Source organism: Diplotaxodon limnothrissa, linkage group LG17 (genome assembly GCF_057381915.1).
Source record: "Diplotaxodon limnothrissa isolate DT_005_m linkage group LG17, D_limnothrissa_male_GT1.1, whole genome shotgun sequence".
NCBI lineage: Eukaryota > Metazoa > Chordata > Actinopteri > Cichliformes > Cichlidae > Diplotaxodon > Diplotaxodon limnothrissa.
Genome location: NC_140612.1, coordinates 28,014,955 through 28,035,097, shown reverse-complemented (window position 1 = coordinate 28,035,097; position 20,143 = coordinate 28,014,955). Strand labels below are relative to the sequence as shown.

At 43.9% G+C, this 20,143-nt stretch overlaps 1 protein-coding gene across 4 annotated transcripts in view; it reads right to left on the bottom strand.

Moving 5' to 3' along the window:
- The window catches only part of bltp3b (bridge-like lipid transfer protein family member 3B), a 33,831-nt gene that overhangs the window by 2,364 nt on the left and 11,324 nt on the right, over window positions 1-20,143 (bottom strand). The window contains exons 3-24 of one of the 4 annotated variants that reach the window (XM_085376884.1): window positions 19,249-19,287; window positions 18,098-18,189; window positions 16,132-16,321; window positions 15,908-16,048; window positions 15,299-15,466; window positions 14,539-14,719; window positions 14,352-14,435; window positions 14,091-14,252; window positions 13,853-14,002; window positions 13,564-13,679; window positions 13,339-13,480; window positions 12,655-12,848; window positions 11,803-12,549; window positions 10,823-11,508; window positions 8,497-8,580; window positions 7,667-7,815; window positions 6,129-6,286; window positions 5,892-6,042; window positions 5,031-5,072; window positions 1,727-1,986; window positions 1,226-1,331; window positions 899-1,056 (exon numbers count right to left, since the gene is read on the bottom strand). In XM_085376884.1, coding sequence (XP_085233010.1) covers window positions 899-1,056; window positions 1,226-1,331; window positions 1,727-1,986; window positions 5,031-5,072; window positions 5,892-6,042; window positions 6,129-6,286; window positions 7,667-7,815; window positions 8,497-8,580; window positions 10,823-11,508; window positions 11,803-12,549; window positions 12,655-12,848; window positions 13,339-13,480; window positions 13,564-13,679; window positions 13,853-14,002; window positions 14,091-14,252; window positions 14,352-14,435; window positions 14,539-14,719; window positions 15,299-15,466; window positions 15,908-16,048; window positions 16,132-16,321; window positions 18,098-18,189; window positions 19,249-19,287 — 4,200 coding nt within the window. The remainder of the gene's footprint in view (window positions 1-898; window positions 1,057-1,225; window positions 1,332-1,726; window positions 1,987-5,030; window positions 5,073-5,891; window positions 6,043-6,128; window positions 6,287-7,666; window positions 7,816-8,496; window positions 8,581-10,822; window positions 11,509-11,802; window positions 12,550-12,654; window positions 12,849-13,338; window positions 13,481-13,563; window positions 13,680-13,852; window positions 14,003-14,090; window positions 14,253-14,351; window positions 14,436-14,538; window positions 14,720-15,298; window positions 15,467-15,907; window positions 16,049-16,131; window positions 16,322-18,097; window positions 18,190-19,248; window positions 19,288-20,143) is intronic. The other 3 variants (XM_085376881.1, XM_085376882.1, XM_085376883.1) reach the window with 3 other exon arrangements.

The window sequence follows — 20,143 nt, the reverse complement described above, 5'->3', positions numbered from 1 at the left end:
ACTTGAAAAAGTGGAGGACAAAAGGGGAAGGAAAAAAAAAAGCTATCTATATATGAAAGTCATCATCTCCTTAAGAAATAGGAAAATATCCAGTCAAAACCTGAAACAGGACCTGAGAGATGCATCTGACCCTTCAGCTGATCCATCTACTGTTCACTGACGCTTCATCAGAAATGGTCTCACCATCCAATATCTGTATCTGGAAAGCACCTGATTGGCAGTGGGTTCAGACTGGCCTCCTCAGAGCCTGGACCTTACCATTACTGACGCAACATGGGATCATTTTGACAAAGAACAAAACAAAAGGCAGCTAATATCCAAGCAAGAACTTTGAATGTCCTTCAAGAAGCCTGGAGAACTATTTGTGAAGACTACTTAAAGAAATTACAAGAAAGTTTGCTTAAGAGAGTTCAGGCTGTGCTGAAGAATAAAGGTGGTCAATAAATTGCTGCACCTAATTTCCATTTTTCCAGCAAAAATAAATGCAGAGAGGCTCAAGACTTTAAACAGTATTGTAATTCCAAACAGACCCTCGCCGTGGGATAAAGTTTAAAAGGTAATTTAGCTATTTTGGTGGCAATGAATAAGCATCGAGTAGATTGTAGATCTGGCTGAAAATGCAATGCTTTTCCTAAGTTTCTAAATATCACTCCCACTGTGAAACAAGCTGAAGCCAAACACAGAACTGGAATAGCTTTACCAAAGCAAAACCTGGCACACCATGCTTCAGCCTCCAGAATGATCAGAAAGAAACAACATTCTCATTTGGAGCTGTTTGTAGGAGAAAATGACAAAGAAGAAGAACAAAAACATGAACATCAACACTGTTTGCACATGTGGTGTTTGTTTATTTTTGCCTCTATGCTCTCTTTCCGCTGTGTTTTGCCGTATTTCTCACCTTCTCCTTGTCAGATGGAGGGGGGCTTGTAGGCGGAGCCTGAGTCTGCGTCGCCTTTGAAACACCACAGATGCCGCCCACAGTCTCAGGGACTGGACTCAGAGAGCTGTCAATCACTGAGGCCGCTTGCTTGGGTTTGGCCTCTCCTGCTCTATCCACTGCGAGGAAAAAGAGAGAGGGAGAAGAGGAGGGAGTTCGGATGTGTGGATGCAGCGAGCGTGGACTTTAAAAAGCCACTTAATAGGTCATCTTATATAACTGCAGTGAATCAGCGCTGGAGTGGAGGTGGAAATATCTGGCAGATGAAAATGCGTGCACGTTTGTCACCTCCTATAGAGAAAGACCCATCGTCTCTTCTGTGTACGATGAGGCTGTCAATGTGCAGCATGACCGGCGAGGGCTCCGAGTTGGGATTATCACGAGGGTCATCATCCTGCAGGAGACACAGCACATGTTGTTGGGACTGAGTGTACCAGAGACAGAATGAGGGAGACGTTTAGTCCAAATCCATTTTCTCAAATCAGTTCCACAGCAAAGCTGCTTGACCATGAAAGAACCAAACAGAGAGTAGAAAGGCCTTTTCTTTCTTTGTCATTAAACCTTTAGTTCAAATCCAAATGCCAATTAGGCCACTGTTCAAAATATTTAACTTGATAACAAGAGAGTGCTTTAGTCTGAGGCAGTGAGTTATGGGCTCCATTAGTAAAACTGGATTTGAAGCAATGAGACAAATTTCCCACTGAAACAGTTCTGTTGGTGTTCTGCAACAGTAACCTCGGGGTAAAACACAAACTTTGCAAAGTACAAAACTGAAATAAGTCTTTTCACCTTTAAATCAATGTGTGTGTCCCTGATGCTGATCTCCATGGGCAGCACCTGGGAGGCCGAGTCGTCCTCCAGGAAAAGGGAAAGGTTGCGGAGCGAGGACATCATGAAGCTCGCCGTGTAATCGTGAAGCTGCAGCTGGAGGAAGCCGTTACGTTCAGCCAACGGGGAGTGGGCGGCGGCCCAGGGCCCGCTTTCCAGCCGAGCCCGGACCGCCGGACCGTGAAGGCCCTGGATGGATGCAGAGCTGGTCTCGCCGCCAGCTGGGAAGGAAGACATGTAAGCTGTTAACATCAACGCCACATTTGTGAAGCTTGGAGATAAGACAAGTCAGCTTAAACACACCCGACATTAAAATCCACCCAACATGAAATAAGGCTGGTGTGTCTTTTGAAAGTGCCCAGGAATCTGACGAGAAGAACATTTCACTTCTTGTCTAATTCAAGATTTGGACCGTTTTAATCTCTCTGTGTAATCAGGTCAAACCATCAGCTGATATTAGCTGACTGCAAACTTTTATCTCGAGATGTTTTTGAACCTACTATGAACACTGGTCTCAAATTTATGTCAGAGAAAAAAAGATGGTGCCAAAATCTCTCTTTTTTTCCTTTTTCATTCCCTTTTCTCAACATCAGTGTAGAGTCACTTTATTAGGTACACCTTGCTAGTACTTGGTTTGATCCGCTTTTGGCTTCAGAAACAACTTAACTCTTCATGGCACAGATTCAACGAGGTGCAGGAAACATTCCTCTGAGATTTTGGTTCATACTGACATGACAGCATCAAACAGCTGCTGCAGATTTATCCAGTGGATGGAAGTAGGAGATATCTGAGTAAAGGACACTCATTTTCATGCTCAAGAAACCAGTTTAAAATGAGTTTTGTGACATTGCATGTTATCCTGCTGCAAGCAGTCATCAAACAGTCGGTACAATATGGGCAGACATAGTCGGCAACAATACTCAGGAAGGCTGTGGTGTTTAAATGATGCTCGGTTGATACTATGGGGTCCAAAGTGCACCAGAAAAACCCACTATTATCCCAAACAATTACTCTACCCGCAGCTGTTGATACAAGGCAGGATGGATCCATGCTTTCTTGCTGTTTAAGCTAATTCTCATCCTGCCATCCGAATGCTGGGGCTGAAAAATCAAGAAGCATCAGACTCTTTGGGTGCTACCATTCACGTGGATGTCACTTACCACCCATCAAAACACTGCAGCAGACCAAGCACACCATGTCACACTACCAAAAACTGCTCAGGAACCACTAAAAGAATGTCACAAAGAGCTTTGGGCACTGAACCTCGAATTATCTTCAACCAAATCTGAGCATCGGTGATTTCCACAGAGGTGTCACCCCGCAAACTACATCATGAAAAGGATCCACTGCTAACACCCACCAGGTGGGACTATACACTATTAGGCACTATTGAGCAGGGCATTTAAGACATTAATAAAGTTTAATATGCTCACATTGTTGTCACGGTGAAGTTTAAGGACGTTCCTTACTTCTTAAAATGTGTCAAAAACATCTCGAGGTCATCACGGTTACTTCTTCTAAATAAAGGGTGAATTTTAATATCAGGTTTACACAAGCTCAAAGTAAGAGGTGGGATGAATGAAAAGACAGAGGAAGAATAACATCAGAAAGACGAGTGGGAGACGGACTTGAACAGAAAGTTAAAAAGAAAGAAAGAACGAAAGAAAAGAAGCCGGAAGGATTTAAGAAGGTGGGCTGAAGGAGATCTTTTACAGTCCCATCGGCTCTTTCCAGCTGTAATGTTTAATTATTTCCAAAGCCTGGGGACTTGAGGGTTTGGTGGAAAATACAAGCAAAAGTTTTCATTTAATACTTTATTATATGAATAAAACACCTAGCACATCTAAGCTCCAAGGAGCTGAAAAGAAAAAGGTTTGCTGGTGTACTAATGAAAAAAAGAGTTTCACCCCTGAAAGACTTGAATATGACTACAGGAACTACAAAATGTGACTGTAAGAATCCTATTTTTTTGCTGGTTTTTTTTTGAGAAACAGAAGTAAAGAAGACAAAAAAATGAGTACAGGGAGAAAGAAGACGTGAAGTGAGAAAAGTCTCAAGGAGTCGTCAACGTCAGCACACAAAAGGGGGACGTTCACTGGGCAAGCGCACAAATACAGACAAGCTTTTGAACAGGTGAGAGAGTCGCAATAGGAACACTTAGCAAGGCATGAAAATGGCCACTTAAAGAAATCACTCTTTTTATTATGACAGCGAGAAGCGCGTCGCTTCCCTTTCAAACGCTCTCTAAAGGACAGTCAGGAGAAGGTTAATACTGTAGGGCAACTGCACGCCTAGCAAAAACACTCAAAGACACACGCACACACACACACGCACACACACACACACAGAATTCTGTCAGCTTTTCCTCAGATAAAATTGCATATTCTCTCAATCCTGAGCAGCCAGGGTTGAGGCGAAGAGAGGGAAGATGGGAGTGGGTGAGGAGAGAGAGCGAGGGAGCCGGCAGCCAAGAACTGAATGACTGTGATAAGACAGGGAGGGGAGGGGAAATGGCCTACAGAGGGAGAGAGATGAAGGAAAGGAAAGGTGAAGGAAAGGGAGGGGTGAATGACAGAGGATTAGTAGGAAGATGGAGTAGGACCTGGAGGGAAGAGTGAAAAGGAAGGTGGAGGGAAACAAAGAAGGAAGAGGGGGGGAGGTAGGATAGCTTTTGTGAGAGGAGGCGAGGGGTAAAGCTGGCATTTCTCTCATTGCCTGAATCACTGGACTGAAACTGCAAAGTCTGCTGCAGTGGAGAGATGAGGTAGTAGGAGGGAAAAAGAAAAAAAAACAGGGGAGGATGGAGAGAGAGGGTGAAAGAGGAAGGATGGGAGGATTTGGGGTTAAAGCTGTCAGCACAAAAAGTAGCTGTTACCCTAAATATGGCACGAATGTGCGTAGATTTGAAGGTTGCAGGCCTAATGTTGCAAATAATGGGACCACTCACTCCATTACGGTCACATTTATCCTCTGTTAAGTGCCACACACACACACGCACACACACACACACACAATACCACATCAGCACCCCGTGCTGCTGCTGCTGCTAAAAAAAAAAAAAAAAAAAAAAAGGAGCACCACACACTCCTCATGCGTTGCAACACACGCCGTCTGCATCTGCAGCGCATGCCACTGAGCAAGTCCTGCAAACCGTAACACACACACACACAAACAAACAAAGAAACACGTACACAGATGGAAAAAGAGGCACGAATGCAAGCATGCACGCTAGGCTACAGATGGCGCATTAACACGCAGCAGTTACCTTGGCTGCTTTGTGCAGGTATTGGTACTGAACACACCATACCTGTGGGGAGTTATGGAGGGTAAATAAAAAAGGTGAAGGGGGTGGTTGGTAGTGGTGGGCTGTTAGTGTGCGAGTGTGTGTGTGTGTGTGTGCACTTGAGAAGATAAGTGGATTCAGACTCAGGCTGCATTCATCTACCAATCATCACACAGGGATGTGCCATGAAATGTCTGGCTTTGTCCCAGAAACTCCACCAAGGATGGCAATTCATTCTCAAATCTGAGAAGCACTCAAAGCCTTAAATGATCAATAAATCACTGAGAACAAACGTCTTTTTTCCCCCAACACTCTCTATATATCACCTTCCTGCTTTCACTGGCATCTGCTGAGAGAGAAACGTGGATGTCCTGATGTAAGCTGCTGTTCACCCCATCATTTCAAATGTGAACAACATTTTTTTTTTTAATGTCAGGTGTCGCCTCAGTATCCTGATGGTCTTTTCCAGGACCTTTATCACATGTTCCTTCCTCTCCCTGTCCTAATGATCCCTCTTACTCTCTGAAACACTCCACCCTCCACCTCCTCCTCAAAAAAAAAAAAAAAAAAAAAAAAAGGATAAAAAGCCACAAAAAAAAGCTGTAGCTGGATTGAGTCTAAATCCATTAACAAACACAGGTGCACACAATTTTACGTATTAGCACTGGTTTTGCTAATTATCAATTGACAATGTGGCAATATTCATGTGATAGTTTGGCATTTGTAACATTTAAATAAAAAAACACTCAAAAATAATTAGAGCTCACATGAAAAGCTGTTTGTCTCATGCTCATTCTCAGACAAAACTTTAAAACATGCGCGTAGCCGACTTGCATTTCTTACCCAGGCTGCGGTTGCTCAGGTACTGTCTGAGGCTGACATTTCCCAGCTGGCTGGGTGTGACCCGGCCCACCTCCAGAGCCACGGCTGTGCTCTCGCCCATGGCCTCCATGCCCACACACACCGACTGCACCTTCAACACCAGCACTGACACCTGGAGGTGAGGAATACATATTTAAAAATCGAATAAGCTGCGCATGCTGGCTTTTTATTGTTCATCCCAAAACCACTGTTTCTTACTGTATCTTTGGTGGGCTCATCAATGCTCTGTGATGCTGCGCTGGCAGAGTCGGGGGACTCTCCCCCCTCGTGCTCCTGACCAGTCGCTGCCTCGATGGCGCTCTCTGCGGTGCTTTGTTCACTGATGACGTCCTTGAAGCCTGAGATGGACACGTCGTCTGCAAAGTACATAAAGGAATACAAATGTGACACACACAGACAAATAAACACATGTATGATCATGATAAAGAGAACCATACACCCTCTGATGAACTCTAACGTTTTACATAACACATAATAAAAAGGATCTGTTATAAACTAAGTGCATGTCGTGATTCAATAGTTTGCAGAACCACCTACAAGAGCAATAACTGAGCTCACCTTTTTCTGTCCAACTTAATCAGTGTCTCAAAGTCCTTAAGAAGGAATTTTGGCAACTCCTTTTTAACAACACTGCTACTTTAGTTCATTGAAGTTTGCAGGCATTCGTTAATGCACAGCTCTCTTAAGGTCCCACCACAGCAGCTCAATCAGGTTGAGGCCACTGCAGCACCTTTATTCTTTTCTTTTGCAGCAATTCTGTTGTAAATTAGCTACTTTGCCTGGAATCATCGTCTTGTAGCATGATCCAATTTGGGCCAAGCTTTAGCTGGACTCAATGACTGCAAAAGGTGCCCATGTCCTATGGTTGCAAAACATGCCCAAATCATCGCCCAGCAGTTGTGCTGATATGCTGTGTCAGGCTTTCTCCAAATATAGGGCTGTGAATCATGTCCAAACACCTCCACTCTGGTCTCATCTGTCTAAAGGACACTGTTGCAGAAGTCTTGTGGTTTGTGTAAGCTGTGCTGCCATGTTCTTTTTAGAGAGAAGAGGCTTTGTCCTGACAACCTTTCCAAACGCGCCGTACTTGTTCAGTCTTTTTTTCTAGCTATGCTGTCATGAACTTGAAATTTTAAGACATGAACCTGTCTTGTGACAGGCCTGTAGTGTCTGAAGTGCAGTTCTTGGGCTTTTACAGTTTATCTGAGCATTGCAGGGGTCTGAACTTCTGGTGAATTTGTTACATCATCCACTCTGTGTTGAATGTTTCCCACTTCTAAATAGTCACTCAGTGTATGATGATGGACTTCAGACTGTTTGAAAAAAATGCCCAAAACCCTTCCCAGTTTACCAAAACCTCAGCTTTTACAAGTGGATCTGATTAACAGCACCTGCCTACTATTTACCCTCTTAATCCCTGTGGAAGCCTTAAGGCTGTAGTTATTTTTTCCACACGCAGCTTCTGCATTGTTGGCCTAAATTTTGTTGATCCAGTATAGTATATCGTGTTTTGTATTCATTAGTGTAACTTTTTCCTTTCTCATGTAATCCAGTTCACCAATGCACAACCAGCACAATGCTGCCACCTTAAGGCCAAACAGCAAGCTGCAACTACACCTACACAAATCATTAAATCTTGATCCCTGCGGAGATATGCTCTACTCCATGAAACACATAAGAAGTCCAAAGGTCAGGATAAAATGGTGGAGCTTAGTGCAACTACACGATATTTTTACCTCTTTCCAGCAGGCTGTAAGTGTCTCCATCCTCCATCAGGTAGCTATCTATGGAGATGTTGTCCAGGGACTGCAGAGAGGGGCTCTTCTTCATATTTTTATAGGACACAGAGAAACTGGACTGGGAGCGATCCCGCATCAAACGACCACTACAACACACACACATACACAGGCGCATGAGGAGGTGTGACAGTAGTGACCATAATCACCCCGATCACTCTGTTTCTGCTTGAGGTACAATTTTCATGCATGCAATTAATTCTAAGTTATGACAAATTTATGACAGACTGAGTAACAGTGACATAAAAAAAGGAGTCCAGTGAAACTATTTCATCACATCTGATAGGAGTTTGTGTTATGCCGACACTAGCCGACACCACAGTGCTCTCTCTGAGCTGACAGAGCCTACTCGACAAGTCATGAATTAAACATCGCTTCATTCCTTTGTGTAGTGTTGTTTAAGGTCACGTAAGAACCAAGTGTGCTAGCCTCACCAGAGCGCCAGAAATAATCTCAAGAAAAATTCAGATCAGACAAAAAAATAAAAGCTGCTCCCGACAGACTGAGAACACAAGGCGGGGGGGGGGGGACTGTCACAAAGGAAGAGCTTCCCATTTCATCTCGACCATGAAGGGTTAACAAATAGACAGCAAACAGAGGGGAGAAAAATAACACATACAGACATGCACTCATGCAAATGCATGCCCACAGAGGATGCACATATACACATTTGCATTTGTACTCATCCACAGACTGCAAGCAGGAGGACACACACACAGGGTACATGTACACCCTCATTAGCACAGCTAGTCACAGATCCAGTGGCTTACATGTTGGACATGGAATAAAGGGAGGTGGATCTGCTGGAGTTTGAGGAGCTGAGGAGATCAGATACCACAGACAAACTTCCTTTCCTTGATAGAGAGAAAACACACACACACACGCACACCTCGCATGGGTCAAAGCAAAGGTCAAGAGGCAGAAAAGGAAATGAATGAGTTAAAACACAGAACATCCAAATGTCGACAGACGGCAGATGAGAAAACACATGTAAGAAAAGACAGCAGCTTGTGGCTGGCCAACATTCAGAAAGTGAGACAGGTGATGTGAGAAGACTGAACATTCAGACTGACGAGCACTCATGTGGGAATTCGACACACAGCTCTTGTGTTCAGGAATAGACATGAAATTAGTGAGAGAAAGACTCATGTAGGTCAATGACAGCGAGGCACAGAGGTCTTTCTGAAAAAGCTGTCTGGATCATTTAACAAAAGTCTGACAACTGTGACATACGATCACTTCTCTGGATTCAGCACCGCAACGCTATTTAAACTGGGTGCAAATCATCTAGTAGAAAATATGTTTGCTGGTTTACTTATAAAATCTAATAGATATTTGATTTTTTTGACATTATGTTTGCAGCTAAGGGTGTACTCAGCACTTAGTACCGTTGTCTTATCCTGTGCCTACACACTCCTGCTCCCCATATTTTACTCCATTGCTTTTCTCTCTTATAAAAGGCACAACTAGTTTCATATGACGGTCACCTACGGAACCACTTTAACCTTTTACATGCAACTAAAATAGTTGGGCAAAAAAAAGGGATTGTTTAGCCTTTTTCCTACATAAATAACTTTATCAATTCATTAACTAACAACCCTGCTGTCAATTAATTTTCTGTCAGCTAAATCAAGTCATCAGCTGAACATTTCTGGACTACTTATTGAAGGCTGAACTAGTCTGGAAGTGGTTTAAGTGGTATGTTTCAAGCTTTAAAGATCATATGGAAATTAAGATTTCAGCTTCAAACATTAAGATTGTTTGAGTTTGTTTCTCCCCCCCCTCAATTACACATTTGATTACTCTTCCTCGTCTCACCCAAACTGGTCAGTGTAGATGTCTGCTCATCCCTGAGCCTGGTTCTGCTGAATGTTTCTTCCTGTTAAAAGGGAGTTTTTCCCTCCCACTGTCACCAAAGTGCTTGCACATAGGGTGTTCATATGACTGTTGGGGTTTTCTCTGTTGTATTATTGTACAATCGACCCCACAATATAAAGCGCCTTGAGGCAACTGCTGCTGTTATTTGGGCGTTGTATAAATAAAATTGAATCAAAACTTTTTCGAACTCCACAAATAAAAAAGAAACATATCCCAATTTAAAGTTGCCTGTTGTCACTTTCAAGGGCCTATTTTTGTGTTTCTCAGTTATATTTGGATTACTCCATGGAAGCCATGATCTGATCTGCAAATGCATATTTGCAATTTCGCAGTTTCCTCCCTGGTGACGAGAGCTCCGTTTCCAGCTACAAGCGCACTCTTCAGCACGGAAGAGAACAGAGTATCCAAATTGAAGGAAACACTTCAAGACTAACACAACCGGGGGCATCCTTTTCTTAATAAAGAGTCCTGCTGTAACAGCTTAACGCCTGAGAGAGAACGTCCTGAGCTGTGGTGCAGCCACACCAACACAATCCCCCCTCAGCCCTGTTCGTAACATTTGGCTCCCTGCAAAGTTACATTTAGGTTGTAGGGTCACTTTTAATAAATGAAAACCAGGGCAAATCTCAAATGCACATGAACGAGTAGTCAGATCAACCAGAGAGTGATCCAAACGCAGCAGGAGTGATGAAAGTGATGACACAAGGAGACGGCCTTTCAGGGGATATGTTTGTTTTTGTTTTTTTATGGGTGTGATTCTAGTCCTTGTATGGTAGCAAATTTGGGCTTTAGACCTTGGTTGGATAAAACAAGCATCTGTACAACATTAGTTAGGATGTTGACATTGTAATGGCCTCTTTAACATGCTTTCCCGACTGGAAAAGATTCTACAAAGATTAACTTGTTAATCAACAAAATCATCAGCAGACTAACCTTATTAAAATTATGCTTTGTTGAATCCTTAATATTTTTTTTTGTTTATCTCTTGGTGTTCAGCACTAACTTAATAATGCACTTACACAGCCTGTACTGCAAGCATCTGATTCCTGGTAGAGCGATTCCTCTTCTGCAAATGTGTGAAACTGAACTGTATAAACAAAACTAATTACTGGATTATCTCAGCGGAGTCTAAATGTTGAAGCAGCACAGTTCTGCCTTAACGTATTAGTAATGACTCTGTTGTGGAAACTAATAGCATTCGTGAGACAAACTGAATACCTGGATATTGACTGAGGCATCTTTGCAGCCTTGTCTTTGTCGCTCCAGTCTTTGCTGCTGAGTGGATCAGGCAGATGGTCACATGGTTGGCTTTTGGAGTCTAACCTAGATCCCATATCATCACCTCCAGACAACCCATCCATCAGCACCTCGCCACCTTCATCTGAACTCCCCCGCCCAGTCCTTTTAGCTGGAGTCCTCTCCTCCACTGACGTTTTGTGGTTCAAGTCGGGATGTGTAGTTGAAGTGGAAGCGGGAACGAGAGGTGCAGGAACCTGCATGGGTCCTCCCTCTAAGCCATGGCTACATAGCAGCTGGTCTACAGTGCAAGACTGCTTGGCTCTTCCACCTTCTGAGCCAGATCCTTCATTGCCTTTCTCTCCCCCGTCTCTCGCATCACTCGCAGGCTCCAGAGTTCCTCGGCTCTCTGAGGGCGACAGCTCCGAGCCTGGAGGAGATCCTGAACCCTCAGGCTGCGGAATGGGCTTCAGGAGCAGGGACACCTCTGCGCTTTTGAGCAGGAGGCCCAAGCAGACGGTGAACGGCTGGCGATCTGCCGGATGGTGGGAAGGATCCTTGCGGTCTCTCTTGGAGCTCATCTTCTCCATATCCTGCTGTAGTGTCTGCTGCAGGGATTTGATGGTGCGCTGAAGCTGCATCAGAAACACATACTGCCGATGGCTTACCTAAACACACGCACAGAATAAAGGCGTTATTAAAGATGTATAAATGTGTTAATGCTGTGAAGCTTTTTTCAGGGGGTTGTTAACTATCAAAGGTTTATTGTTTAACTTCTTAACTTTCCTGTCTCTTTTCAATCTGTGATGTTTATTCTTTTTATCCCTGTAAAGGTAACAGGTCAGAACTGTTACCATTACCAATTAAGTAGATTTTCCTTCCTATTTAGGTTTCAAACCAACCAAAAGATATGGAATAAAAAAAAAAGCAAATTAGATACAAAAGCCTTTATGAAAAAATACCTGAGCGCTCAGATGCTTCTGCACATGCACCAACACATGCACATCTGCATCTTTATCTGATGACAAAGAGGAGGATGAGGAGGGCAGACTGTCTAGTGAGAGGGGTTTATGGAGACCATTACTGGCTGGCAGTGCTGAATTGCTATTGTGAGGTGATGATGTCGTTGCATCAGTGCTGTAATACTCCTTTAATAATCGCTTCCTCTGTAAACGTGCGACAGCCTCCGCTGACGAGCTTCTGGACAGTCCTGGTCCAGCAGCACTCCTCAGCTTCTCCTGATGCTGGACGAGCTTTGCTGGCTGACACGCCCACACAGTTAGAGGGAAGGAGTCCACAAAGGGCTGGGGCCGCCCTTTACCTCCGCGGGTTCCTTCATAGTCCACCCAAAACTGGGCAAAGTGCAACGCCCAAAAGTCAGTGGCTGCAGGCATCTTGAGGGCGTCCGTGCCCATCGTGGGCACCACCAGGCCCCGATAAATGTCGTGCAACTTGGTGTCCTGTTCGTGAGCGTGGCGCTGGAAGACGGGATGGAGGATTGGTAAAGAGGATGAGGAGCGAGGGAAAGAGGAAAAAGATGAACAGAAGAAGGGTTCCTCTTCAAAGGCCTGCAGAAGGGCTTCAAGGTGGGATCGTGTACAGTTGGCCGGGTGTCGGGTGTTAGTGGCTGCCATTTCTGAAGTCTGAATTGAGATGGAGCGAGGCAGGTCAGCAGGCGAAGAAGAGTCCTGATCAGTGGGAATTACGAGCTAGAGGAGAAATAATAATAATTTTTTAAAAAAGGCATGAATCCGAGAAAATACAGTCCAAGCTTCAAACCAGGAAACGGCCTATCCCTCTGCAATCCTTCTTACCTTCAGCATGAGGCCGTCAACCCTGATGTCAACATGCTCGTCTGGTTTTTGAGAGTCATTGAGCTTGTAGATCTCCATGAACTGCTCCAGACTCTGCCTCAGGTCGAGGGCAAAGAGGTTGAGCCACACCAGGCTGCGAGGATCCAGGACCAGCTGAAGGGCATTGAGCTGAGCATAAAGGTTTGGACACGGAACTGGAGGAGCAGAAACATGATGGAAAAGATGGAAAGGTTACATGATATTTAGAAACACGTAGCAGAAAGTAATAAGACACTATACGCATTAAAAAAGAAGGAGGAAGGAATGGTACTTAATTTGCTAAATGTTATTTTCTTGGCTGCACACTCGAAGTCAGAAAAGTAAAAAACCTTTAGTGGCTCTCATGTGTGCTAATAGAGCTTGTGAGAAATCCATAAATGAATTAATTGGGTGATCCCTCATCCAGAGCACTGAGTGTAATTCAGAAAAATCAATGTTCTCTCAGCCACACAGGAGTCAATGACTAACCCCACAGCTCAACGATTGGACTAAATGGACTCGAAAGTGTGATGGGAGATAGAAAACCTACCATGAAGCAGAGCCCGGGTTTAGAAAAATTGTTATTTACACAGCGCACGATCAACTCATTTATTTGTGAGGTGAGAAAATAAATGTATCCTGAGTATCAAGGCACAAAAGTCTTACTAGGGTAGTCTTTTCCATCAGGGAAATAGTATTCTGTGAACTCTACATGGATGGCCGGCATCTCTGACGGAAGGTACAATGACTTCTTATTACAGGAGATCATGGTCTTGGGGCTGGAGCGGCGCTGGTCTGCTGTTGAGACCTGAAAAATGAATTAAAGGTAGTTGAGAAAATGTATACAGCCTCAGTGATTTCCTGCAGAAAAAGTCTGCAACATTACTGAACCTGATAGATGCTGAAGTCAGCCACCCTGAGAACAATTGAGCTGGACATGAGCTGAGCCTTGGGAGTCTGAGGCGGAGGAGGACTGAAGGAAGCGCTGGAAGACGTGTTTATCTTACCTGGAGGGAAAAGAAGAAGGTATGTGTAGGTAAAACAAGAGGAAATGACTAAAAACACAACAGCAGAGAGGGCGGCAAACAGTGTCACAACTCAGTTCTCCAATGAGAAACTTCTGTGCCTAGACAAAGGTGTGTATCACCGCACCAAACTGTGCGCAAACACACCGCGATACCTGGCTCCAGGCACCAGCAGCACTGCGCTGGAGGCTGTGCGTGTGGGCTCCAATCTAGTAGTGAGGAGTGTGTCTCACTAAGCCCTACTGCTCCTCCTCCCGCTCCTTCCTGACTTCCTAGAGAGCCATACACATCGTCCCTAAGGGACACTGGAGGACAGAAAACCCACAGGGGTGATGTGCTGTGGGTACAACAAAAATGCACCTAACACCTGTGTGTGAGCGTGTGTGCTTTTACCATGCTTTGGGGAACTGTGGGTGTGGCTCGGGCCTTGCTGGTCTCGAACTGTGCTCTTTAACATCTCCACGTTGGTCCTGAATTCATCCAGGAGGCTCCGTGCCCAGCTCTCTCTTGTCTTAGTGGCGTCGCTGTAGTGCATCCAGTGAGCGCAGCTGTCACCTATGAAGATTGAAATACAATTAATAAATTCTGTTTGTTTAAAGTAAACAGTGTTTATTTTGTTTGGCAGATTACTGATCTCAACAGCTGAATTCATACCTGCTCTGTGGAAAGGGTAGTAGTCCAAAGTAATGGAGCTAAAGGAAAGCTGCATGGCTCCACCGGTTATCCTTTTATTGACGACTATACACCAGAGGCAAAAAACAAGAGACCTCAAGTTGAAAACAATCATGCTTGTCATTTGTGTGCTTAATAAAGTAAACATGTAAAGCTGCACATGCGTTACCTTTGTCCTTAGCATGGATATCATCGCAGATGTGCAGGTCTAGGTGTGTGATCTGGAGATGGTGCGATGTCTCGCACACATCATAGGCGCTGAACAGCTTGGCCATGGTTGCACTCTGGTCAGCAGCTGAGGACGCCTGTTGGGTGCGAACCTGTTGGGCTGAAGGGGGCGGCGATGACACCTGGAGAACACAGAACGTTTTAAGTGTTGACGCTTTGCCCGTGTTATAAACGCTCTGATAGATCATCCTATTCTTGTCACTGATGAGGTTTTCAGTTCATTTCCTACAAGAGTGACTCATGAAGATTGATGAGTCCAATAAAAAAGATGAGCGGTGAAGTACTCGGTGTTTCCACCAGGTGGCATATAAGGCCAATTTACAGGAAACTGATTCATTACTGTAAAGTAAAGCTGCTGAGATATAGGAAGGTGTGAATATGAGTGGGCGATGGCTGTCTGTACATTTTGTGTCTCTGTGTGTGTGTAGAGAGCAGGAAAGTAGGACACTGACTGAAAGATGCTAAAAAGCAACAGTGAAAGACATACTGTGGGCACAAATAGGGCATCAGACGTGATTTTGACAAGCATGAGGACTAAATATTACACCATGGCTCATTCACACACAATTAGAGCATGAACAGGAAGAGGAGGAGGAAATGGGAAAAATGGAAAAATGGGGAGGGTGACAGAAAGAGGGGAAAAAAAGGTAAGAAAATATGATAAGCGTTCTCTATGCGTGGAAAAAGTCACTGACTGGTACCTGGTCTTCTGTGGCCATGCTTTTCCTCTGCTGTGCAGACTTCTCCATAGCCTCACTGAGGGACTTGGCATACTGCACCATAGCTTTGAGCTGAGAGTCTGTCAGCACCCACAGGAGGTCATCCAAGATCAGAATCAGCTTGGAGGCCACCACGTTACAGTCTTTGATCTGAATCACACAGAAGAGTTGCTATAAACAAGCAATATGCAGGTGGAGGTTCGCCAAGAGTTTCCAGGAATGTAACATGACACCGAATTCACAAGAACATTTATCAGATTTAAAACAAACAAACAAACCGAATACAGGTTTTTGCAGTTTAAGGAGCATCTGTATCTTTGTCCAATGGGAACTCAGCAGGCCAATTACTTTTGCTCAGCACACTAAAATCCCCTTTGTGTTGAAGAAACTGCATACTGGTTGCCATTTTGGCTGAAATAAACACCAGCTGTTTAATGAAGCACTGCTATTGGCCCTGCAGCCTGTGAGGCCACACAGAGGGGTCATTGTTCACAGTGGACAAGCCGATGTTGCCTAGAGTCTGGGTTTCAAGCCTGCTCCGTCAAATGTCATAGCATGAATATCTGAAAGGGCACATGCGTGGTATCTAACCCGTCTCTTGAGAGTGACTCGGATCTTGGACTGGTTGGTGATGAGGCGGATGGGGGCGCTCAACATCTCGTGCTCGGCGCTCTGGATAGCGTCGGCCTCGATCCGGATCATCTGCCAGCTGATCTCTTTAAATGTCAGAATCTGAGCGAAAGAAAAAAGGGCAGTAAATGAGAACGTTGTGTGTCAAAATACCCTTATTTTGTTTAAAACTAACAAACACCGACCTCTCCTTTCTGGGGGTCCTGAATGCGAGTAAAGCGTAGGTCACCGATGCTCCAGCTGGTGTTGACGCTGTAGACCTGCAGCTGGGAGAGCTCAAAAGACGCGTTAAAGGCCTTGGCACTGATCCGGATGATAATGGAGTTGATTGATAAGGATATGCCCTCTACCACCTTCTCAGCAAAACCATATTCACTGTAAGATGCACAGAGAGGGGGGGGCAATAGATCATTAGTAGCCTGTCAGTCATCTGCGTCTTTCAACAAACAAAAACCTCACACATTATCTAAATAACCGCCAGGGAACTGTGCTGTCCCCTCTTCGCTTCACCCTGTACACCTCTGACTTCTGCTACAACTCTGAATTATGCCATATTCAGAAGTTTGCAGATGACACGGCCATCATGGGGTGTATCTGGGATGATCAGGAAGAGGAGTACAGAAGTCTGGTGAGGAACTTTGTCGCATGGAGTCACACAAACCACCTGCAACTCAACACCTCAAAGACTAAGGAACTGGTTGTGGACTTCGGGAGGTCCAGAGAAGGTCCACTGCCGGTTCAGATAGAGGGGGAGGAGGTGGAGGTGGTCAACAAGTACAAGTACCTCGGGCTGTGGGTGGACAATAAACTGGACTGGTCATGCAACACAGAGCACCTGTATAAAAAAGCCCAAAGCCGACTGTACTTCCTCAGGAGGCTGAGGTCTTTTAACATCTGCAGGAAGCTCCTGAGGATGTTTTACCAGTCAGTGGTTGCTGGAGTACTTTTCTATGCTGTGGTGTGCTGGGGGAGCAGCACAGCAAAGAGGGACTCATCCAGGCTGGAGAAACTGATCAGGAGGGCTAGCTCTGTGGTCGGCATGAAGCTGGACACTCTGGTGACAGTGGCAGAGAAAAGGACATTAAAGAAACTGATGGACATTATGAACAATGCTGGGCATCCTCTGCACACGGCCATAAACAACCAGAAGAGTCTGTTCAGTGACAGGTTGCTTCTCCCCAAGACAAGAACTAACAGACTTAAAAACTCCTTTGTCCCACACGCCATCAGACTGTTTAACTCCTCTCTGGAGGGGAGAGGGAGGGGAAACAGGAGGACAAAGGAGGGGGGAACAACTAAGCTGTAGTGCCTCTGCACCTCACTGTACAATACCTTGTGCAATACTTTTTGTAAATAGTCAACAGTGCAATAGACTCAATACTTGAAATGTGCAATTCACTTGTATTTTTATTTTTTATTCCTATTTATTCTATTTATCCCCTTTGTATATTTTATTTATATTTGTCTCTGTATTTATATATATATGTGTGTGTGTGTGTGTGTGTGTGTATATATATATATATATATAACAGTTCTGTAACTGTAACTTTGGTCGTTGCTGTGCTTTTTTTGGAAGTCGAATTTCCCAGAGGAACCCACCCGAGGGATTAATAAAGTTCTATCTTATCTTATCTTATGTTTTGTATTCATTAATTTTTGAAGATAAGCTTTATCGATAGCTGTATAACAAGCAAAGTAAATATTAGTCTTATCTCTGAACTTTGATTTGTGACCTTTATGATCAGAAATAAACTCCCATCCCATTGTTAACTCATAAAAATGACCCTTTTTTAATACTAGTGGTTGAGTAATTAATATTTTTTAGAGTGGGAGGGTTCCGGTTTCAGTGCTAGTACTCTGACACTGTTTTAGCTGCCCCTCAGAGTCATTTGATTTATAGTGGTGTATGGTGACACAACAGAACTGTTTTAAAAATGTCTGTTTTTAATTAGTTTAGATTTTTTTTTGCCATTACTGGTCAGCACTATATATATATATATATATATATATATATATTGCATTAATTCACATTCAAAAGGCAAAAATAAAACAAGCAAAAACTGGACTGTTGAAAAGTTTGAAAGCACTTTATTGCTGCCTACACTGCTCATCCGACTCATCCCAATGAGTATAACAGAAAGAAAAGCCCACCTCTGTCCTGATGCTGTTGCAATGGGAGATGGGCCATTGGGTGGACGAGGCTCATCGCAGGTACTCATCTCCATCACCACTTTATCCAAAGTCTGAAAGAACAAGCAAGTCAAAGACTAGAATGTCATAGACATAGTAGCTCATCTGACTCATTATCGATCACAGTTCAGAAGTATATTGGTTGTCCTGTCAGGTCTTATCACTGATTGGTTGTACTGCACAATCTAATGAGAATAAAAATTCATTGAGAAAGACATTTGACAAACTTGAGCATGTTTTGAGTGAAGGCCATTAGGTGGTTATTTCAGTTTAGTTAAACTCGGAGCAGCATTACAGGCTGAGTGATTGCGATAAAGGTTTGGTAACCAGTTGGCGAAGGGACGGGTGCCTTAGTATGTCATGAGCTCAACAATCCTCTGGCTGCATGAGCTAAAATATGCAAAATAAGCAAACAGCCTTACTTTTATATAGTCTTTGTCAACGTATTAAAATTTGCCAATCCAACAATCGTCAGGAAGCGCTGGTGTGTATTTTATCTTTTCATACTTTGATGCTAGACCTGAATGTGTTAAATCTTGCCCCTGATAAATACCAAACACAGTATGATATGAAAAAGCTCAAATTAACACTAAAACTAATGAACCCCGAAAAGGAAATGCACATTAGAAAACACAAAAATGTTTCCTTGAGCCCAGAAAGTTCACAACGCTCAGAGCTGAAGGCGTCTAAAGGTTTTGTGTAGGCAGGTGTACTGTGTGTTCTTGTTGCTGGCTTTCACTGGCCCGTGTTCTGGGAATTGAAACTACCTGGAGACTGGGAGTCTATCAACCTGACACCTGTGGCCTGCTCATTCAGGCGGAGGTCAGAGAAACACTGGCAGCCAGTGGAACAGACATAAACGAGCTTTTGGAAAAGTTCAGCACCAACACGAAGGCCAATTGACAGCATACTGAAGATAAAACGGGCTCAAGACGGGAAACTAAAGGCTCTCGTACGTCATATGTGCAAGTGCGTCAAAGGAAAGCTTCAGCAGTGCTTTAGGAAGCTTACTGACACATTTTGTTTGCCATTTCCTGCTCTTAACCTTCTAATAAAGTGTATCATATATCCTGGACATTCACTTATTGATTGAAAGTGGCACATCAACTTACCAAAGAGATCGGGTGAGTCTTCAACTTGGTCCATGGTATCTGTGGGTGAAAGCAGAGCAGCGTGTCAGCTTTGCAGCATTGCATGCTACACAGAACTAATCTTTACCTCACCCATTCAGATTTTTGGTTCACTGAAATGAAAAATGCAATTTCAATTAACAGGATGTACAAATCCAGCAGAGTAGAAAGAACAAAAACGTAATCGATGAGTAGTATAGACTGACTGGCAGCTCATTCATTCATCTCCAGAGCGTCATTAATCCTCGACATGCAGCCTCCTGATTCAAGTCAAATTATATAGCAAAACAGATTAAATGCTTATGTTCGGTTTCAGGGGTTTTTTTTTGTCACAGAGCGACTCCTTTTTGTCATAAATCAATGGGAAATACTCGGGATTTGTGCGTCTAATTCAATTAAATCCATTTCATTTGCCTTCCTTCTGGTTTTCAAAGACATCAGGGGGTTCTAGCTCATCTTTTAAACTACTGAGGCAGAAACATCTACTACAGTATGTGAAGTTACAAATGAGTCTTTGCCCGTCTAGATATCGATTGTGTAACTTTACTCAACAGGACCATTCAATGAAGCAACCTATTTTTACTCTAATTTGTGTATTGCGGCCTTTTAAAGGGAAGAGGTGAATGTGTGAGGCTTACTGTCTCCGTAACAGGAAGATGCAAAGAACAGATGGGGATCTAACAAGTGAGGAAGTGAGATATGATTCTGCTTTCTGTTTTATTTTAAAAGCCGGTTTAATAGCAAACACAAAAATACCCAGCGAGCTACGTTAAGGCTGTAGTGAAGGTTTCAATTCACCAGCTCCATTGTTCACTCAGAAATCATATTCCCCTTACACTGACCCCAACTGACGGGACTTTTACAAGTAAAGACAAGG